We start from the raw sequence: 22,587 nt of genomic DNA, 5'->3' as shown, positions 1-22,587 counted from the left end.
CTAATTTGCTGACATTCATTCAAAAATGGAATGATATTTGCCTGTTTTTGTGTTTCACATGTTCTCAAAAGGATTCTTTTGAATTTGAGTATATGGAGACATCATTTGAATCACCCTCATTGTCACTTCTTTTAATTCTCTTATTAATCATGAAATTGTTCTTCATTTTGATGGGCCAATCAGTATAATAGTATACCTCGAGCTATAATATGAAAAGAGAAAACACCTCTCTTTTTTTTTTGCATAGAAATCCCTCAAACATCAACTTACCATGTGAATATGGCACAGAGACCTCGAGTTCTTTTGTGACTCCATGAAGTGCAGAGATTCACTTTCATTCATTACTTTTTCCTGTTTGAAACCTTGTGAAACCTGTCTTACTGTGCCAGCTAAAATTTCCTGTCCTTCAGCCTCTGTGAAGGCGATTGTAAACACAAATTCAAACATGGACAGTAAAAAAAAAAAAAAAAAATAGACAATAAAAATACATGTCAATACTCAATTACAAAGAGGTTGTGCAAGGGACTTAGAATATGCTTATATTATTTTTAAGATCATCATCCAAAGGAAAATACAAAATTCATAAATGCTCATAAATATTGTGAATACGTCTGCAGACCCCCACGATCCACAAATTATGGTTTAAGAAATGTCCCTTATGTCACAAAGATTTTGCAAGACAAAGTATGATAAATGACACACGGAAATATTACAGTACATTCAATTGAAAGGGCGACATTCAATTTGTGAAAAAGGACAGGCTTTTTAAAGAAGTGACATTTGTGCCAGGGCCAATTTAGCAAGGTAGAAACTGAAGAGGAAGTTAATTCAGGGGGAGAAAATACCACCGGCAAAGGGATAAGAAGCAAGAAAGCTCTTGGTTTCTCAGGAAACTTCAAAAACCTTTAATTTGCGGGAAAAACACAATAAAAGAAGGAGATTAAAGTAGATTAGCATAAAGGATAATCTGAATATTAGAAATAAGATAGCCATGAGATACACAATGCCTCCTCCACCTGCCAGGCACAGTTCTAAGTGCTTTACACAGAGTAACAGGCCTAATCTGTGCAATAATGTTTTGGTGTAGATGTGTCCTCCCACTCTCGTCTCTTGTGAGGCTGAGAAAAAAAAAACAGTGACTTTCTCAAGGCCACAAAACTGGACAGATGCCACGGTTTGACGTGGGAGTCCGTGCTGAACCACTGTGCTCCAGACTTCTTGAGCGCATACCCAGGATTGGAAGGCCACACAACACGATCAATAATGACTGACAGTTGATGTGGCTGGAAAAGTGCAGACAACTTTCAGGAGCGCACAGCCCTATTTTGAAATCAAGATCTCCTAAATGTGAACAAAATATTTCACAGATTCAGTTTTTTCACAAGACCAGAGAGTGGGAAGAGTGACTAATGATCACTGGCATTCTAGTAAACCACATAATAAAGGTATATTTCTCATTTCCTTCCTTCTCTTTCTATCCCTTCCCTCCTGCTGCTTCCCCAAAGTCACCTCATCAGAGCATTTCCTTTCATTTCAAGGCCTTCAACTGATCTTACTGCTCATTTATCTTTTTTTCCCCAAGAACTAAATATTTTAGTAGTTTGTGCCCTATGAATCTGATGTAAGGAATTGTGGGCTTTTGGTAATTTCATGAATGCTAAAAGTGATTTGTGAAGACTTGAAAAAATCATGTTAAGATCTTTCTTTCCAACATTCTCCACCCTTAAGAGCATAGGGAACACTTAGCTAAAAATGTTCAAAATTTCCAAGAAACAAAAGTCAAGCATAAGAGGCAAAAGTGGTTTTATTTCTCTTCTTGGTAAATCATTTAAACTTTTTTAATGTGTTCTTTCATCTGTCAACTAGAATGATAAATGGAAGGTCTTTGATGCATAAATGGAAATTCATTTCAATTTTAATAAATACGGCAAGGATATTCCTTATTTTTTTCCACACATTCTCTTTACTAAAACATGCAGTCTGGTGAGTGATTAAAGCATTATTTCTAGATGACACACAAAATACAAAGACATTTTATATAACCTTGTAATATGTATTTGAATGGTAAAGTATTGATATTTTAAAAAACCAAGTCACTTAATATTTAGCTTAAATTCTGCTAAATCAATTTAGACCATAAAATGAAAATATACTTTCTTCTGATACACAAGGCTTTTATTTACCTGCAAATATGTTAAAGGGGAATATGCGTTTCATTCTTTGGGTGTTTAAGTGAAGGTAAAGATGTGAGAAGTAATAGTACGGTGTAATTTGCATGTATATAATGATAACTCTGGATTATCAAGAAAATTGTAAATTACACTGAGTATTGTGTTTTACAAAAGCAGATTTTAATGATTATTATTGAATTAATTAAATATTTTTAGTTCTTGGAAGAATAATAAACGCTACTCATCAAGCATCTGTAATTAAAGCAATACTGGATCAATGTTGTGCTGTGTTGTATGAGCAGTGAATTTGACAATGGAAACACTAGATAGGTCTTTAGATAGAAGAATAACTACAGTTGGAGAGGATTAATATAGTAAAATTGCCATTCCAAGCTAAAAAGTGGTTATATTATTGTATTCAATACTTTATTTTATTTTAATTTACTTTTATTTTTAAAATATTTTATTGATTTATTTGATAGAAAGAGAGCACAGGTAGGTAAAGCAGCAGGCAGAGGGTGCAGGCTCCTCACTGAGGGAAGAGAGCTGACATGGGGCTCAATCCCAGGATCCTGGGATCACAACCTGAGCAGAAGGTAGACGCTTAACTAACTGAGCCACCCAGGTGCCCCTTAATACTTTATTTAAAATGTATATGGAGGCCAGTTACTATTTAGTACTGGACATCACACTGTTTGGTACTAGTATAAATGAGAAAAGCAACACAAATAGGCAGTTACTGATTTCAGGGAACATATATTTTATTTGTGATGGAGACATATTTAATAAATAGAGAAACATGCAGATAAATACATTATGTTCAAGCCCTCTTATCACATGGCAGAAAAGACTGGGACCCTGGAAATCGAGGTTGACTACAAGTGGAGAAAATGAATACATGAAAACCGAACAAGATTAAATGTTTGCCCTACTAATTATTACCCATATGAATCTGGGAAGACATTTACATTCCGTGGGCTTCTATTTCTTCACATGTAACCCGAAGACATTACCGTGACTGATCTCTAAGACCCCACTCACTTTGTATGACATTAAAATCCTTGCTTGAGGAAGACAAAGGAACATTTTCCAAAAGGAATAGATTGTCTTCATACCCATCATTGCCTCAATTGAAATGTTCAAGGTTATAATCCATCTGAATTCAAAAGGCCCAAGAATGATAACAGAAGGAATTTAGAGACTTACAGTCAGAATAACAGATTAAAATCTTCTCAGTTAGCTGTATATCTCCCCCCACCAGACCCCACGAAGACATAAACAAAGTAATTTTTAAAAAGACATCTGTGAATTCAGAGAATAGAGACAACATGCACCAATCTTTCCAAGATGCAAAGTGTATGACTTAGCAGATGGAGAAAGCTGAGCTCTGAATCAGCACTTGAGAAAGTTGATAAGCAACTGATCTTATTGAAACATACACAGAAGACTCATAAATTGTTATTACCTGGTACTTTCTGCATTTGGGTGAAGTTAGGGCTAAAAACTAGAGTGTTGGCAGAAATTTCATTTAAAACAATTTTAGACAGACCTCCTTCCAGATCTTTTTCCTCATTCCTTATTCCTCAGAAGTCAACCCTTTCCATATTCTGGCAAGAGCTGAGGGAGTTATTCACTGGAAAGGATTTTTTTCAAGAGCTCTGAAAAAGGGACCCAAATATAACATAATTGAGGACAAGTGTGTCAAAAAGAAAACAATTAAATAAGCATATGTACACTGAATGTAGAGATTCCTGGACCTCTTTTCCAATACGATTGCATCTTAATGCAACAGTTCCATTTTGAAGAATTATTTTTATAGAAATAAATAATAATACAATAAAACAAATCAATAAGAATATTGCATCCATACGATATAATATTAAACTTCTATTTAAATGATTTATTAAATTTATATGCACTAAAGAAATAATCCCTTACAGATTTATAGTGAGAAAATAATTTTGAGGAAACTATCTTTAGTACGCTCAAATTCATTCTGAAAAAGAAGAGGGGAAAGGAAATACATTTCTCCACATAAAGCACGTATATCTGTATAATTATGCAAATATGCAGAATACTGTAGAGCAATACACTGAAAATTGTTGATTTCAATACCATTATTAGCCAAGTGGGGAAAAGACTTTTTCTGTGTATAATACTCAGCACAATATTAATGACCCACAAGACAAATTTTCACGTTCTCATCGTACCTTATGTAGACACATCTGGTTTAGCCCCAATAACTTTGATTGTGCTTATATATTTACTAGCCTTCTGTCTGATATTATATGATTCACTTTGATCCACATGAAATTGTCCATATTTAACCATTTTAGCCTACAAAAAATAATTTCATATGCTTCGATCCATTACTTACTTGTTTCTTATCTATATCACAACGGAGAAAAAGAAGTTCTTTGAGGACAAAGATTGTACCCATTTAATTCTCTTTATCCCCAGGGTGAAAATAGTTCATTGTTGCCAGTGGGCATTTGGAGAAAAGCACCTTATATTTACGTATGAATGAATAATGTAGGATGTATCATTTTCCTAGTTGAAATGGGAAATATTAGTATATGCTCAAATATCAAATTTTAAAAGTCTCTAATTATATTTTTATTTCCTCCTTTTTTAAGATTTTTTTAAAAAGATTTTATTTATTCATGAGAGACACACAGAGAGAGACAGAGACAGAGGCAGAAGGAGAAGCAGGCTCCATGCAGGGAGCCCGACGTGGGACTCGATCCCAGGACTCCAGGATCACAACCTGGGCAGAAGGCAGATGCTCAACCTCTGAGGCACCGAGGCATCTCCTTTATTTCCTCTTTAAACAAATAGTTGTGTAGGATGTAAAATCAATGGTTCAACTCCAAAGGACTTTTTTTTTTAACTTTTGTGTCTAATTTACAGTTTTATTGTGTTATCAAAAATATGGCCTGTAAAATTTTAACCTTTTACAAGGTTTGGCAAAATATACGAATAACTTTTATAAAATTTGGTAGCACTTAGGAGAACATGCACTTCTTTTATAAGATACACAATGAATGCATAACTATTATTTCAAGTTTATTGGCTGAATTATTTGCACTTTTTATCAACCATGGGCTAATGATGCGGCTTCATGCTACAACTGAGTGTTTTTAAGTACTTATATTTTTAAATACTGTGATGATATTCATTATACAAAGTTCTTAACCATTAAATAACCAATATAAACTGCATTTTTATCAATAAATAATAACCCTTTTCCCCATTCAGAAAAAAATCTCCTTTTTTTAAAATTTAAGACATTTTAATTATTAAACTACCTTCTTAAATTTGAAATGATAAAGACTGCACAAGCTAGCAGGGCCTTAAAATCTCTTGTCCATATGTTTATTTAAAATCTATTTCTACTATTTTTTTTCCCAGTGAGCTATAACTACAGAAAAAATTATAATGTATGAAAGCTGAATGAAGTGGCATTGATTTATATGCAGTTGACAGGGCAACTGAACTGCATAAATGCTCTTATAAATTTTAAATTTTAGTTTGGATACAAAGCAAAACAAACAGAGCAATTCTTGATCTTTTTTTTTTTTTCTTTTGGTATTTGTTTGATTTAGCTCCAGATCCTCAAAGTGTAAGCTTGCTTTCTTCTGTGTCATTAATTTTTTAGAAAGAAATAAAGAGAGAGGACATTATAAAAGAAAATAAGATTATTTTTTAAAAATACACATGCGACTACACACACACACACACACACACATATATATATATATATATACATAATACACAAACGTTCATATATATGTAAACTTGTGTGTGTTTATGGGTATAGAGAGAGAGGGGCTGAGATCCCTTCTTCCTTCACTAGATGAGAGTGCTCTCTGCTTATTCTCCAGGCAAACACAGGTCATCTGTTTTTACTTGCATTCAATTTTCATAATCATTGTTGGAGAGATTAGGTGGAGCAAACCATACAGGCGACACTATTTATTTTCCTTGCAATTTCTTAAATGCATGTTATCTGATTTTCCTGTCAACTGTTCCTGGACTTGTCTCTAAGCTGTGCTAAGATGCACATGGAGGTATTAGTAGACCTTTCCTATTGCCACAAATATTATTTCAACAATGACTTACAACACTGAAGGGAGGCCCAAACAAATCAGGAGCATGGATGAGTGATTATCTAGAGCACTCAGGAAAGAGGCCAAATTTTGTAAATTTAGTTTTTGGTTTTGGTTCTTGGGGTATTGTTTTTTGATTTTTGTATTTTTATTTTTATTTTTTTTTTGTTACAGCTCTATCTACACACTACTGAAATCTCAGTCCCTTAATCACAAAAATCCTGTATCTTTCTCTTTACAGGTAGTAGACAACTGCATAATTTTGCTCAAAAGAACTGGATTCACAGAATAGAAAATTCATTCCCATGACCATTCGCTAAATTTCAGCTAAACATTATTAGTTATAAATTATATTTGAATTTTTCAATATTTCTTCATTGATTGGACTTCAAATATAAAACATATTATCCCTTAATGAACACATAAGGCAGATAAATCCTATTAAGCCCTTCCCCACATTTTACTAAGAACATTGATAGCTTCCTCTTAGTTTGAACCTCAAGAACTAGACCATGCTGTTCTCCGCAGTATTAATCTTTACCAATCTCCCATCATAAAACAGACTAACCTATCTCTCTCTTCCATTTTCTTAATAGTGCCTAATATGTTCTCAATCAATTTCTTTAGTCTTTTAATAAAAGTTCACTGCACCCCTAGCATGTGCTGAGTATAGTAAGTCCAGCCACGGGCGAGAAGAGCAATGAACCAAAACTTCTGTACTCATATGGTTCACATTCTAGCAGGAGTTCAAATTTGTATTGTAGAAGTTTGGTGATAAGTGCTAAGGAGAAAAAGAAATCAGGAAATAGGACAGAGAGGGTGGGTTGGACTAGGAAATCTCTTTAGAGAAAGGGCCATATAAGCAAAAGCCTGAAGGAGGTCAAAAAGGAAGCCATGTGTCCATCTACAGATTAATGGATAATGAAGATGTGATGTTATGTGTGTATATATATATACAAACTGAGCATACAAACTGATAATCCTTCCAGAAGATGTGATGTGATAATTATATATAATGTATATAATTATATATTATATATATTATAATTATATATATTATTATATAATATTATTATATATATATTATATATAACATATATAATGATATTATATAATTATATATTATTATATAATAATATATATTATTATTGATATATGTTATATTATTATATATTATATAATATATATAATAATATATTATGTATATTATTATATATATTATATATAATTAAAGAAATATATAAAATACACAATGTAATATTACTCAGACATTGAAAAGGATGAGATCGTGCCATTTGCAATGACATGGATAGAACTAGAGCCTATTGTGCTTTGTGAAATAAATCAGAGAAAGACAAATACCAAATGATCCCACTCATATGGGGAATTTAAGAAACAAAACAGATGAACATAGTGGAAGAGAGGGGAAAATTAAAAAAAAAAAAAAGAGAGAAGGAAGCCAATTGTAAAAGATGCTTCACTCTAGGAAACAGGGTTGCTGGAGGGTAGGTGGGTGGGAGGTTGGGGTAACTGGGTGATGGGCATTAAGGAGGGCACTTGATGGAATGAACAACTAATGAATCACTGAATGCTGCCTCTGAAACTAATAATACAGTATATGTTAATGAAATTGAATTTGAATAAAAAATAAAAAAAATAGGAAGCCATGTGAATGAATGTCCAGGATGATTAAGCCTATGAAGGAGTGGAGACAATGACACTCTTACTGACACAATTAGGCCTCAATTTCCAAACTCTTACTTTGCAACAAAAAGTTAACTTTAACAAATAATAAAAGAATAAATAAACAAAAGTTAAATTTAACAAATTTATTCTAACATGGATATGTAAATAGGGTCACTTCAATAAGGGAAAAGCGAGCTCTGGTGTAGTTTTCTAGGTCTCTGTCTCTTCCATGGAAGTACTTTCCACTACTGATGATTTCCTACTAAATATTCCTTTCTGCCCTCTCTCTGCTTGAAATCCACACTCAGGGAAAGAGACAGGAGAGGTTTATTTACACTAAAAGGCATACAAACTGATAATCCTTCCAGAATTTACTGCCTGGCCTCTGGAACATTTGAATCTTTAAAGTAAACTCAAATTCAAAGCAAATAAATCAATTTATAAGGGTGGCCTTCTGGGAAGTGGGAAGAGGTAAGAATGCTTCTACAGGGCATGCAGAGGGAACACAAGCCTTCGAAGTCTCTGTTCCCTTCTTAGGAAGTTGCTGAGGGATCCTGGGCACATCACGTCTCAGAACATCGATGTCTCCCTTGTAAAATTAGGGCATTAGACCAAAGAAGTCTCTGACATCTGTACCTGTACTGCGATCCATCTGTCTTTCTCGATTCCTGTCAATGGAATGAGGTTCTGTAGGAAACATTTTCAGAGGAGGGAAAACAAAGGAAGAACATTGAACTCTGCTACGTTGGAGAATGAACTTCTAATCCAGGACCTCCTGGTCCTTAAGCACCCATTTCAATGGTAACCCCAATTTCCAAGGAAGCACCCCTGTAACTGGGGTGAGGGACACGAGAAATCCCATGGCTTTGATGTATTAAAAGTAGGATGAATGCTTGGAACTGTCTGCGGAGACCCACGTCGTATACAGTATATATTTTCTCAGTCAACCAATTGCCTCTAAATTTGCTATTTATAATTTACCCAGTCTTAATTAGCAGGCTGCTCCCCGAGTCAATCCTGCTGCAGGCAGAACATGAAGTAGAATATAAAAAAACAAAGTGTTTCTAGTTGCTGAAAGCAAGCCATACATATTCATGGTGAAAACAGAAAATCATTTGCCAAACTGTGGATGGTAAATACAAATTAACCTTGTAACGGAAAGTGTAATATTTGCATTTTCAAGCCTTAGATCTCTCTGGGATTAATTAGGTGATCAGTAGGAATTAGAGTTATCACGAACAAAACCTGGCCTGAGATTGTGTGTGTCAGTATGTGTGCTGTATTCATTATTTTCTCTTTCATTATAATTCTCTGGTCTAGTCCACAAAGACTGTGGTATAGACTGATTGATTAAATCTCTCTGCGAAAATATTTTTCAGGCTGTACAGTACTACATAAATACTTTGGAGCTTGATTGTTTTTGTGTTTGCTCAACCAAATAACATAGGGATATACTGATGACCCGAGACACCCTCCAGTTGTTACCTGCTCGTCCATCCCCACTGTGACCTCCGTGCTTCAGCCCCTCCACACCTCCTTTCTCGTGGAATACAGCAGCTTCCTAATTGTTCTCTCTGGCTCAAGATTTGCTCCATTCTGGTCCGTTCCCACAGTGCAGCCAGAATAAATTTTCTGAGACCCAATATCATCAAGTCAGATCATTTATAACGTTCTGCAATGCCTTTTGGATAGAATTCAACTTTCTTAGCTTGCCATAGACTCTCTTTGCCCTGCCTACCTCTTCAGGCTCATCTCCTGGCACTCAATCTGTCAGCAGTTCTTGATCAAGCATCAATTTGGTGCCAGGCTTGGTTCCAGACACTACACATCTCACCCACCACAGTCTAGCTTTATTAAATTATGCACAGCCCCTACGCAGCCTGGACTCTCTGAGGCTTCTGTGCCTTTCTCCATTTTTCTTTTTCTGCATCATGCTAAATGCTTAGGGTTTAAGATTGTAACCAGACATCAAATTCTGTGGGAAGCCTTTCCTGACTTAATTTTGCCCAGTTTAATGCCACTCTGGACACGTTACTGGACCCATTACTATCATGGCACCTACCACCCTGCATTATATCTGTTAATTCTCTTGTCTTTCTCCTCCCTTTGACTTCTTGTCCCTTGTAAGCAGGGGCTGTGCCCATTATTGCTGATTTGATAGTGCCTCATAGAAGCTCTGACACATTGTAGATGGAAATAAATATTCATTGAATGAATCAATGCCAGAGGGAAAAATGCTAGAGGTCTAAGACAACAAAGACAAGTCATCTGTGACATCAAATTTATAAAACAAGTTTTCATAAATTATTAAGGTATTTTGGGTGAAAGCAGATTTGTATTGTCTTTTATATTATTTACATCTACATTAGAACACTTTGAGAATTCATTCCAAAATGGAAGATACTGCGTCATTACAAATCTACCCTCTTCATTTTCTTTTACAACAAAAGACCACCTCTGAAATCTCAAGCTTAAGAAAAATAATATATCATGGATGAGGATTTGTTGGTGTTGAAGGATAATTGGGTGTCTTCCTGAGTATCCCCCCAAAAAGTAGAGTGAGGGCCTGGTGTGGTCAACATAAGACTGAAAATAAATTGTAGGATGAAAGTTTGGAGAAAAGCCAAACCAAGAAGCAAGTAGGGACACCAACACATGTGCCAGACTGTAGGCAATATTTTAAACCAGAGGTCAACAAACTATGGTCTTCTATAGTTTTGTTTTGTTTTTTCATAGTGTCTGCATGGTCATGATCTAAGAATGGTATTTACAGTTTTTGAAAGGTCACATTTGAAATGATTATCTAAGTAACTATATAATATCCATGTTTTTGCTTCTTGGCCCACAAAGCCTAAGATATTTACTACCTGGCTTTTGTTCTACAAATAGATAAGTTTGCAAACCTCAGTTCCATTAAAAGAAACAAAGACTTTGAGCACAGAAAGGAAATGGCAGACATAAGGAGAATGCAAATAGAAGGTGGAGATTTTTTTAGAGGGACCCAATGAGTTCAGATATACAAAGAGCAGGGGCACTTGAAGCCACAACATGTGTGAAAAAGTTTCTTCACTTATGCTTAAGAATATAGAAAAGAAAAAAAGAATATAGAAAAGATTCACTTTTGTATATATCCAATGAACTGGCTGATCCTAGAGGAAAGTCTTACTTCAGAGGCTCACTCATAGTCCTGCAGATGTTTTAAGGGAATTTTAGAAGACGATGATAGTATGAAATGCAGAAGAGAAATAGAAAAACCTATTTTTGGGGGGAAAAAAAAGAAAAAGAAAGTCAAAGAATCTCTCTTCTTGGATGTGTCTTCCTGGACATGAGTAAAGCTGGAGGATTTATTTTTGGCTGGGTCTTCTTCTAGAAAACACTGTAATAAAGAACGAATGTTTGGTGGCCCATGTGACCTGAGTTTAATTCACTTTGGACTTCAGATACAAATGTTGAAAGTTCGTCTGAATCTCATTCATCCTTCTCACTTAAAGTGTGTGCCCATTTAAATTGGGCTTCAGATTCATCTGCAGCGATAACTGTGTGTCAGATTGATAACTTGTGCAAAAAGACACTGGAACATGAATCCAAAATTAAGGCACGTCTTAACTAAAAAGACGCTAAGAACTCTGGAGTGAGGAAGTTCCAAACTCCATAGTACATCCCCCTCTTGTTCCTAAGAAAATGGGAGCACATATAGTGGGGCATACAATGGAAGCAATTGTGACCTGTGAAATTCTAAGTGGAATATATGGAGAATGATCAGTTTCTAATAGCCTTTAATTTAGGTACTATCACTATAATCTACAAGTAACCCTCAGCTCCTATGAAGTCTTTTTTGACTTTGCTGTTTTTACTTCTCCTTTTATTTAATTGTCTCCCCTCCAACCTTCTTTTTGTCTCAGGATAAAGCAGAAGGCAGTCCTCTAGGTCTACTAGGAGTAGAGAAGTCTAGAGAGTTGTCTGGTAGAGAAGTCCAGAAGACTACTAGAAGTAAACACAAGGTTCCATCTTTTTGGGGGACGGTTGGGGGGGTCTGGGAAGAAGGAGAGAGAGAATCTTTTTTTTTTAAGATTTTATTTATTTATTCATGAGAGACACAGAGAGAGAGAGGCAGAGACACAGGCAGAGGGAGAAGCAGGCTCCATGCAGGGAGCCCGACGTGGGACTCGATCCTGGGTCTCCAGGATCACGCCCTGGGCCGAAGGCAGACGCTAAACCACTGAGCCACCTGGGCTGCCCCAGAGAGAGAATCTTAAACAGGCTCCACATCCACTGTGAGGCTGACACAAGACTTGATCTCAAGACCCTGAGATCATGACCTGAGCCAAAATCAAGGGTCGGATGCTTAACCCACTGAGCCTCCCGGGCGCTCCAAGACTGCATCTCATGCAATCATTACTTGAGGCCATTAGTTGAGGACCTACTATATGTTAGGCTGTGTATAGGCATTTCTTATTCTTACAACAACTTGACAAATTAGAGTTTGCATTCATTTGCTAAGGAAACTGAAGTTCAGAGAAACTGAGTAGGATAACTGTTGGATTGTGCTATATCCGCTTGGATAAGCCTGGAAAGTATGGGTTATTTCCTGGATGGCTCCAGATTAAAGCCGGCCAAACGTGGCACTTGTGTGAGATTCAGAAGACAAATTAAAGCAACAGTCATTTCTCTTAGAAGATGGTTGCAATTAGACACAGTGGTGGACCGACGCAACTTGTTCTTGTGCTCCAGCTGACCAAAGCAACCCCTGGCCCACCACCAGTCGCTTGGCTACACACCAGAGGCAGAAGCTACACAAATGCTGCAGCTTCCATGGACTGTGCCACAGCTTCCTGTCTGTGGTCCTGTGTCAACAGCCAGATGTGGTTGGCTTCTCAGATTTCCTTGAAAATTCTGGCTTATCCACCTGTACTAGTGCTTCAGAAAGACGGGTTAGTGTTTCTTTCTCTGAGCCTTTGACCTCCCCTTCCCGACTCTCACTTCCCCCATTCTTCCCACATCGTTTGAAGCCTGGTTCCTATAATAATTCCCTCACTCCCATAATACTCACTGTGGCTTTGATCCCTTGTCTGACGCTGACTGATACACACAGCCAAGACCGCAGAGAAAATAAGTGAACCCAGGAAAGTCACAGCCAAAGTCCATGCTCTTTTTTTTTTAGATTATTTATTTATTTATTTATTTATTTATTTATTTATTTATTATATTCACGAGAGACACAGGCAGAGGGAGAAGCAGGCTTCCTGCGGGGAGCCCTATCCCAGCACTCGATCCCAGCCCTAGGGTCACATCCTGAGCTGAAGGCAGATGTTCAATCACGGAGACAATCTAGGTGTCTCCATGTTCTTTTTTTTATATGGATTGTTATTTTCTTTAAGCATAAAGATGGCACTATTTATTTAAAAGCAACGCTACTTAAGTATCATACACTATGTTACTCTGTCCCACTGTAGAAGAAATCAAGATGAACTAGATCTAGTTCCAGTCCTTAAGAAGATGATAGAAAATGTAATATTCACAGATAACAATAGATAGCATGCAGGCAGAGAATTAGGGACCCCCAAAGGTGGAAAGAAAATTGTACCACCTGGAGTCTTCAGAGGTGGACGTTCCCTCAGGATTGCCCAAAAGGAATAACAAAGGTCGGGAGATGTGAACCACTGAGAAGGAAGTCATGGTGAAGCAAGATGATGCATCTTCATTTCTTTTAAGGCTCTGGCTTTCTATTAGGGAGAAAGCCACATTAGTAAGGGAAAAAAAATGCCTGTATTAGAAACTGAACACACAGGTTTTCCCCAAATCCCCCCAAGGGCTGATGTGACGGGGCTCCAAGAAAGGGGAAAGTGCTCTGCATAGTAGAGACAGAGGAATTAGAGACTGGGATTGAGGGTGCATGGGAGTGCAGAGACATCAGGGAGAAGGAGATGGAGAAGACAGAGAGATGAGGGGGAGTGGAGAGGGAGAGGGGACATGATGGGAAAGGAGAGGAAGTGGTGGGGTCACTAGAGCAATGTGGGAAGTGAAAAAGGAAAGAAGGGAGACAAAAATGCTCATAGGAGGACCTGACACCCAATGGCAGGAAGTCCCCGCATCTGAATGCTCCCACATTAACTCCAAAATCTTCTGAATAATTTTTCAAATGAAATGCATTGAGCGAGCAGAGTCTCGTAGGGGAGCCCACAAGAGTTTGGAGTCAAGGTATTCCCTAGAAAAACCAAGGTCTCCCATTAGAGTGCAGGAACTCAGGGGTTCAGGGAAACGTAGGGAAGGGAGTCCTGAGGACTTGATAAAACTCACGGGGAAGATTTTGGAACAACACAGGGCATGGATTGGCGCTTGGGCCAAGTTCCATGACCTCCCCTAAGGGCAGATGTGCCCCAGATGAGTTATGGTAATTACCGAGTTATGGTAATTAAAGGTACCGGATGCTGAACATTCTGGGTGTGTGGTGCGCCATCAGACGGTCCCAACAACTCTTCGGGGTGCATACTGCTGTCATCTCTGCTTCACCAAGGAGGAGACGGCGTCCTGGTGCAGTTGAACAGCTTCGTAAGATGACAGGGACTGTCAGGGCCAGAGACGGTGTTCAAGCCCAGGTCTGAGTCCTGAACCAGCATTTTAATCATCGCTTCGCCATGAGTTGGAAACAATTAGTTGGATTCACCACAGTCCCCTTTATTTCTTTATTCTCTTTCGACTCTGCATTTTGTCAAAACCAGATTATTTCTGGAACACTGCACAAAACATGGGATCTGCTATCAATTTTTCTGGGGCCACTTCTTATTATTGTTGCCTGAAATGAGACAAAGCTGCAATATCACTGTTTCTTTTCATTAGGCACTTGTTCATGGACTGTTTAGCTATCACAATAACGCTAACATGATCTCACCCATTCTTATTAAGACAAGTGTTTCAAATTAAAAATTAACATCTTTGACATGTTAGAATGGTATATATTAACTCAAAGTCACGTTTCTAAATAGAAAAAGTATGAGATTAGTATGATCTAATGGGCAAGGGGGAAAGAACACCTCCCATTCCTACCTTCTACCGCAGAAGGAAAGATTTCCTGTCCTTTTGTTAAAAATCAAAAAGCAGGGTTAAAAGGCCAAGTGAAAATATAATCCACTTGACAATAAGTTTAATCACATATTATAAGTATAGATTTTTAAGAGGTGACTTGATATAAGATCCTTATAAATCAGAGAGGAAATCCCCAATTGTGGTTCCTATTACTCTGTCTCTTACTATTGGAGACTCAGAACTATGGAGTCTCTTTTTTCCTATTTTTATGTAATGTCAGTGTTTGGCTTAAATAATAAGGACTAGGCTTTCACATTTACACTGCACACACTCAGTAAAACTTTTTAAAAAGAAAATTCTACAATGACGAACTATGAGACGCAGAATTCTCTGGATGCCAAAGGTGACTCGTTTATGTTCTATATTAAATCGCAACAACCGAATTGAAACTAGAATAATGTCCTCACCTAGTTGCCTGGCACCCGTGGCAAAATAAGCAACTGATTTTACGTTTATGTGATTTTGTCTCTGTTTTCACAATTTTAACCATATCACTTCTCAGGAGAGGTTTGTTTTGTTTTGTTTTGTTTTTTACTTATTGAGTGCAGTTAGAACCACTTGACTTTGGTGGGGTGGTTTCTTGAAGCATTTATTTCATATAAAAGATTCAGTGAAATTTTCTACTTTTTACTCATATTTTTAAATTTCTGTACCTAAATTCAGTATACGTATCTTCTAATTATCAGAGGAAACTTTGGTCCCTTTACTTTTTCTTAGGATCTGGGGCAGGGTTTAGCAAACATTTTCTGTAAAGGATCAAATAGTAAATATTTAAGGCCAAAGTTGCTCAGACTCAGCACTACTGACATTTTGTGGAAGATAATTGTTAGTTGAATGGGTTGTGTTGTTCACCGCAGGATCTTTAGCAGCATTCGGTCTCTTCCAGTAAGACCCCAGTAGTATCCACTTTATCCAGTTATCACAACCAAAAATGTCTCCAGACTTTGCCAATTGCCGTCTGGAGCCCAGAAGCAAATTCAACCCCAGTTAAACTTTGTTTTAGAATTCACAGGTCATTCATTGTCTCTTGCAAACATGAAAGCAGTCACAGATAAAATGCAAATGAACAAGCCAGGCTGTATTCCAGTAAAAGTTTATTTATAGACACCAAAATTTGAATGTCATATAATTTCCACATGTCAGGAATACTTCTTCCTTTTTTCAATCATTTGAAAATTTAAAAACCATTCTTAGCTCATTGGGTGGACAAAAAGCAGCAGTAGGCCTTTCTCGCCAATCCCTGACCTACGGGAAAAAATGATAAACAAGATTAGTCTCAAAAAAAAAAAAGGAAAATAATTCTATTTCAAAAAATAAATTAGTCTGTGCTTCAAGGAATTTCTGATCTACAATAACAAATGTTTATTCCTTCACTTGGTAAACGCTGTCAAGAAGATAAGTAAAGGGAGTGATGGTAGCAGCAACAAGGAATATGATCTACAGTGAAGGCTGCATAGAGAAGGGATTAGACTTTTAAAAAAATATATTTATTTATTGGAAAGAAAGAGAGAGAGAGAGCAACAGAGAATAAGAGCTGGGAGGAGGGGGGAAAGGGCTAGATCCCAGGAACCTGGGATCATGGCCTGAGCCAAAGGCAGATTCTAGACCAACTGAACCCACCCAGGTGGCCTGGGGTTAAACCTTCTTTAGCTGGTGACCACAAGTTCACAGTGAATCCAGGTGAGATAGGTATATATGATCATGGATGTTGTATGTAATTTGGGGAATATAAATAATAGTGAAAGGGAATAGAAGGGAAGGGAGAAGAAATTGGTAGGAAATATCAGAAAGGGAGACAGAACATGAGAGACTCCTAACCCTGGGAAATGAACTAGGGGTGGTGGAAGGGGAGGAGGGCGGCGGGTGGGGGTGAATAGGTGACGGGCACTGAGGGGGGCACTTGACGGGATGAGCACTGGGTGTTATTCTGTATGTTGGCAAATTGAACACCAATAAAAAATAAGTTTATTATTTAAAAAAATACAACAAAAGCAAAAGATAGAAAAATATCTTGAGAAAGCCTAAAGCCTCATTTCTGATGTATTGAAGGTTTGAAGAGATATAATTATAATTTTTGTTCTGTGATTAAATAAGCCATATGAACATCTAGAACTACCCCTAATATGCAAATTGACCTAATTCTGGCTTTTGCTTCTTTGTTATTTTTTTTTTTAAGATTTTATTTATTTAATTGAGCAAGAGAGAGAGGGAGATCATGAGCAGGGGTGTGGTGGGGGAGAGGGAGAAGCAGACCCCCCACTGAGCGGGGAGCCTGATGCGGGCCTTGATCCCAGGACCCTGGAAACATGACCTGAGCTAAAGGCAAATGCTCAACCACCTAAGCCATCCAGGTGTCCTTGCTTCTATCTTTAAATGATCTATGGCTGTGCTATGTGTCTAAAATATGTTTTACCCACCAGAAAATATTAAGGAACACGGATCTCACACAGAATATAATGTGATTATCAATTTATGATACCAATAATCATCAATTGATGATATCATGCATGGGAATATGAATGAGGAATTGGAGCTTATTAAATTGTAATCTTGTGATGTTATATTTCCATTTATTATAAAGGAGCAACATCCAAGGATAAGATAGTCTTCTCTCAAAAAAATAAATAAATAAATAAAATAAAATAAAAATAAAAAAATAAAAAAATAATTAAAAAAAAAAAGATAGTCTTCTCTCAACCCTCCCATCTCCATTTTGTTGTTGGCTGGTTGGTGGCGGTAGGAGCTCTTTTGTCTTGATTTTGAGGTCTGCATATGCAGTAGCAGGTCTTGTACACAGTTTTGAGACAAGTAGTTGCTTCTGTGCTGGGGACATCATAGCAAAATCAATCATACATGCAGGAGGCTTATAGACCAACTCATTCATCAGAAAGAAGTGAAATCAGAAAATATCGGCATGGATTCATTTGAAAGACAGATTTGTCTGAGTTCTTCCATGCAAATGTATCCGAAGAAGGCCTCTAAAGATTTCAAGGAACAAGCTATATCCATGGTAATAAAGTGATTTCGAGATAATATAGTGCATTCAGTTTTAGGAAAATTGATATTTTTCCCCATCATTTCTTTGAATTTGACCCTGCTTATCAAGTTCCTGCCATCTTCAGAGTAGTGGTTTCTATAACATATACTGATATAGAAAACCCAATTTCATAACTATATTTTCCATGTAACTTTAATCCTTAGCTCGGGCCGCAACTATTCACAGTGACTAATGCCAACCAAGCTATGCAGTTTTCACTTGTTTGCAAGAAAAGTATCAACGTCAGTTGTGGGAATCTGTGGCAACCACTGAAATGGATAAAATTAAGGGTTAAGCTACCCTGTGGCCCAACCATTTCCTTGCAAGCATCGTGGCCGAATTATTCGTCTGACCTCTTCACTAAATAGCACCCTTCCACTGTTACTGCAGGATTTGAAATGGATTGTTAACGACCCAAGGAATGGCTGATCTTGATTAATGTGATTTTCCAAACAACTAAAAGTATCTCTTTGGGGGAGAAAACACACACACACACACACACATATTTTTCTGTGTGCTATATCTCTGTTATAAATTTTATTTCTTACAGTTTTGTATCATAGTTGGTAATCTACGTTTCTCTGTTACTACACCATCCTGGAATAGTTTTTTTGTTGTTGTTGTTTTGTTTTGTTTTGTTTGTTTGTTTTTTCTGGAACAGTTTTTAAGGGCAGTAGTCATGTTCATATCTGTACATGGTGCAGCACTTGGTACACCACTTAAGCATGTAATGAGTGCTTATTGTGTTTCCATTTAACTACTTAATAATGTAGTATTTTTACCAAAAACATGCAAGGATGAGTAAAGTGACATTTCAGAAACAATTATGAGCATTGTCTACAAGGAATTTTTTATTAAGCGACTAGTGAAAGATCCAGACTACCAGAAAATAGGCAGTGGCCCAAAATATTTTAGGTTCCTTAGAAGATAGCATGCAGAAACGAACAGATATTACTCCCTCTAGTCTCTCATGCCTCTGTTTTGAAGAAGGAGCTATCTATTCACATCTAAAATAAATAAACAAACAAACAAATAAAATATGAAGAGAGAAAACAACTTCTCTCTGAAGGGGCATTTAAAATGAAGATAATCCAATGAAGGCATCCCAAACCTTTTGTACTTCAGAATCACCTAGAGGCGTTTTAAAAACTCAGATTTCTGGGCTCCCCCTTCAGAGCTTCTGCTTCAGCAGGTCCATACAGAGGCCCAACGATTGGCATTTTTAACAAGTTTCAAGGTAATGGCTGATGTTGCTTGTGTAGGGACTCTACTCTGAGAACCACAGATCTAATGAAAGTTTCATGTATCCAATTCTATCCTTTTTTTTTTTTCCACTCAACTTAGGTAACTTTCCTCTTTCTCTTATACTTAAGAAAACTGGCTGAATTTTTACCCAATTACAACTTCTCTTTTCTCACCCGGACAATGTTTCTGTGGAGGATTTCCTTTCCCATCTTTATTGGGAAATGTATATGTTTTTCCAAATCCTCAGTCTCATGAAATATCTATCAAGAAACCAGGAAAACAGAAGAAGTATTATATAGTTCCCCTCTGAGGGGAATTAAAGCTTAACTAGAAAGATAGAAATGGTACCAGTCCAAAGGTTAACACTGTCTTGAAAGCAAAGTCAGGAGACACCTACATAGTGAGTCAAAGTTTGAGGTCAACCTTTTTAGAAAACAGGACAAGGAGGTAGGTGATAAGAACCGCTCTTCGCCGTTGCCTCGTTATAAATTTGTGTTCGTGGCCATCCATTGCTAATGGTGAGCAATTCTCGCAAACGGAAATAATGGTTAAGTTTGTATGCATTGTGTACTTTATACAAATCCTTTGAGAGTTCTTCCAAGAAATAACACATTTAGGAAGCAAAATGGTTTTGATTAGCAATTTCAACATATGATTCTGTGTAGTGTTGTTAACCTTGATAGGAAATCTGCATGTTGCGCTATTCAAATACTGACTATTAATGTTCGTTGCTGTGTTTGAATATTAGCTATAGGCTACAGTTCCTGGTAAACACTTTATTTTTTTTTCTGGTAAACACTTTAACAGAATTAATGCAAGAAAAGAAAATGTGAATGTTCTTGTGGGATACTCCAACATGAAATCAGAAACTGCTCTAAAGTCAGTTTAATAATGCAAAGCAATATTAATTCCAACGGCAAATAAAAGTCAAGGCAAGCAAACAAAAGCTTTTATTGCTAAAAATTGAAATGAGTTTGTTGTAGTAAGCACTATGTACCAATCTAAAGATGTTTTTGAACATGCTTTTAAAAATCTGACCAACATTAATTCAAAAGGAAATAAATTATTCTATATCTGAAATATTGGTTACAAAACAAGGATCAATTGTATTGAATAGGGTAATTAATGTCTTGGGTGTTTTAAAATTTCATTTTAATAATGATAACTTATAAATAATTAAATATTTTATATTGCCTTTCCACTTTAAATTCTTTCATTTGGCATTTATTTTGTGTTAGTTCTCCTTTTAACATTTTTTATTATGAAATATATCATGTCCTTCCTTTAGAATTTTATTATGGAATATATAACTACTTCATATATTTGAAGTATATCAAGTTGAGATGTTTCATATATATTACTAAAATACAAAATCTTGTTACAAGATATTGGTTAAATGATGTAAATCTACTGCAGATAAAATATTCACTGTTTATTTTCATGGTCACTAATTACTACTAAAAGCAGATAGAGAGCTATGAAAATACAAAATAATATTATTTTGAGAAATCCTAAAAATTTCCAGAAATTCTAATTTCTCATTCCCAAATTCAAAGACCAATTCTGTCAAGAATTTGGAAATGCTACATTTGGGACGATAAGAGTCAAGAATTTTTATTTTCAAATTTCCCAAAATAACAAGCACATGAAATTTATTTTAGCTCTTTTTTGAGGCCATGGAACCTGGTGTCTCTTCTGTCTGGAACATTTTTTTCTAGATACCTTCCTTGCTCACTCAGCTCATCTGTGAGAACAAGTCTCTCTCATGGAAAATTGGTTGGAAAATATATTCAGAGAGCACAGGGATGCACAGAGAGCAATAAATTTCTCTGCCATACATTCCCTCCCTTTATTATTAGGTATTGCAAGTGTCTCTTAGAAATAGACCATGGTCTCCCAATCATCTTTTTTCCTCAATTGAAGAAATCTGTTGCATCGCTTATGGCCCAGCCACTGATGTTAGGAAAGAATTTTTCAAAAGTTCTTTGACATATGTCCGTATACATACCCCACTAAAAAATACCATCAGACTACCTGATTTTCTTAAATCTCTGAGTCTATTTTTTATTCTTTTTTCTTATCTTTAATTTTACTTCCATTATGCTGTATTATGGGCTGAATTGTGTCCCCAAAATCCATACTGAAGAAACGTTGAAGTCCTAACTCCCAGTACTTTAGAATGTGACTGTATTTGGAGACTGTATGGCCTTTAGAAGTAATTAACTAAAACAAGGTCATTAGAATTGGCTCTCTTCACTATGATTCATGTCTTGGGTCCCTGTAAGTAGAGGAGATTAGGGCACAGATACACACCGAGGGAAGACCATGTGAGACACAAGTAGATGACAGCCATCTATAAGCCAAGACGACAGGCTTCAGAAGAGACCAACCCTACTGACACTTTGATTTTCAACTTCCAGCATCTTGTACTGTAAGGAAATAAATTTCTATTGTTGAGGCCACTCTTGGGTGGTATCTTGTTATCATGGCAGCCATAGTGAACTGATTCATGCTGTAAAGCACTTTTGTTTCAAGTATTTTCTAATACATTATGAGTTAAAAAATCAAGTAATTAAGCTGAATACCAGGTATATAGAGTAGCAATGGACTCTTTTTTTTCTGAGATTTTGCGAATACAATATATCAATCAATAGCAATGGATTCTTTATCAGAAGCCAGGATATTTTTATATTTGCAGTAAGCTGGATCTATGTTGCTTAGGAGGGTGGTCACTAGTGCTGTTCACTAAGAGTGTCCACTTCTCCTTATGGAAATATGGGAGGAATGTATTTTTCTATATCGTAGAAGGCAGAGGCAGCCATGTGACTTGTTCTGACTTGTTCTGAATATAAGCAGAAGTGGGGCACCTGAGTGGCTCAGTTGATGAAGCATCTGCCTTCAGCTCAGGTCATGATCTCAGGGTCCTGGGATGAAGCTCCATGTCAGGTTTTCCCTTTGCAGCTCCCCTTGCTTGTGCTCTCTCTCTCAAATAAATAAAATTTTTTAAGAATATAAGCAGAAGTGATGCTATCATTTCTAGACTGAAGTTTTAAGAGCCAATGTGCCATTGCTATGTTTACTTTTTTCTGCTTTGGCAACTACAGGGCATAAAGATGGAGGTTTCTGCATCCCGAGTTCCTGAGTGAGGAGGATGTACAGCAGAGCTGCCCAGCTAGCCCGCCGCAGTCTTGGAGAAGGAATGAGAAATAAGCGTCTGTTATTTTGAGGCATTATGATTAGGTGGCTCTTTGGCACT

General features: G+C 36.7%; 1 protein-coding gene across 1 annotated transcript in view; it reads right to left on the bottom strand.

Moving 5' to 3' along the window:
• Nucleotides 1–16,141: 16,141 nt before the first annotated feature.
• Nucleotides 16,142–22,587, bottom strand: part of LOC144291330 (uncharacterized) — a 30,037-nt gene continuing 23,591 nt past the window's right edge. The window contains exon 4 of the mRNA XM_077860879.1: nt 16,142–16,294. Within this exon, the coding sequence (XP_077717005.1) occupies nt 16,240–16,294 (55 nt within the window). The 3' untranslated portion in view covers nt 16,142–16,239. The remainder of the gene's footprint in view (nt 16,295–22,587) is intronic.

Source organism: Canis aureus, chromosome 2, assembly GCF_053574225.1.
Source record: "Canis aureus isolate CA01 chromosome 2, VMU_Caureus_v.1.0, whole genome shotgun sequence".
NCBI lineage: Eukaryota > Metazoa > Chordata > Mammalia > Carnivora > Canidae > Canis > Canis aureus.
Note: the sequence above shows the minus strand (reverse complement) of the source record. Positions and strands in the feature narration are given on the sequence as shown.